Source organism: Myotis brandtii, unplaced genomic scaffold (genome assembly GCF_000412655.1).
Source record: "Myotis brandtii unplaced genomic scaffold, ASM41265v1 C41663754, whole genome shotgun sequence".
Classification (NCBI taxonomy): Eukaryota; Metazoa; Chordata; class Mammalia; order Chiroptera; family Vespertilionidae; genus Myotis; species Myotis brandtii.
In genome coordinates, this window is record NW_005305554.1 from 1 (window position 1) to 765 (window position 765).

Here is a 765-nt window from a genome sequence, read left to right on the forward strand (position 1 = left end):
AAAGGAGACGTGGGACTGGGAGCCCACCGCATAGAGGGACAACTCCTCACAGTAGGTCAGGCACACATTCTCTCTGCAGTAGGGCAGCCTGATGGTCAGCATCCTGGACAGGGTGCTGCGGGCTTTCCACAGATGGAAGTAGCCGTCTAGGGACACTGCTCCCAGCTCCTGGTTCTTGTGATTAAAGGCCAGGGCCCGCACCTTTCGGTTACTGGGGTTGGTGCTGGACCTGGGGATTGTCTCCATGTCCCTGGGACGGATGTGGGCGTACACGGGGAGCTGTTCGTCACTGTGCCAGGCTTTGCTGCCATTGACCATGTCAGGATCCATTCTCCACAAAGCCACAGTGCCATCGCGGGACCCGCTCACAGCCACAGTGTCGCTCATCCAGGCGATGGCGAAGATCCAGTCCCTGTGGCCGTGGCGGTCGCCCAGGCACACGGGGTCCAGGGTGGGCAGCTGGTAGACAGCCAGGCTGTTGGGGTTCTCGCCCCCGGTGGCCAGAAGGGTCTTGGAGGGATTCAGCTCGATGGCGTGGATGCCACAGCTTGGCTGGGCCCGAGGCGGCTCGGGTTTCCGATTCCGCAAGAGCGGGATGCGCGTGATCTGGCCCGACTGCACATCCACCACGAAGAGCGTGTTGCACTTGGTGCCGCACACCACCTGCCTGGCGTTCAGCCACTGCGACGCGAACACCTTGTTGAGGGTGCCCAGGGCCAGCTCGCGCTCCCGCAGCAGCTCGGGCAGCTTGTGCACCGCGTAGCC

General features: G+C 63.1%; 1 protein-coding gene across 1 annotated transcript; it reads right to left on the reverse strand.

Moving 5' to 3' along the window:
- Window positions 1-3: 3 nt before the first annotated feature.
- On the reverse strand, window positions 4-762 carry LOC102242379 (DDB1- and CUL4-associated factor 12-like protein 2; the record flags this gene model as incomplete). Its single annotated transcript, XM_005852823.1, has 1 exon — window positions 4-762. A coding segment is annotated over one exon (759 nt), but the record flags the coding sequence as incomplete, so codon positions are not given.
- Between the last annotated feature and the right edge of the window lie 3 nt (window positions 763-765).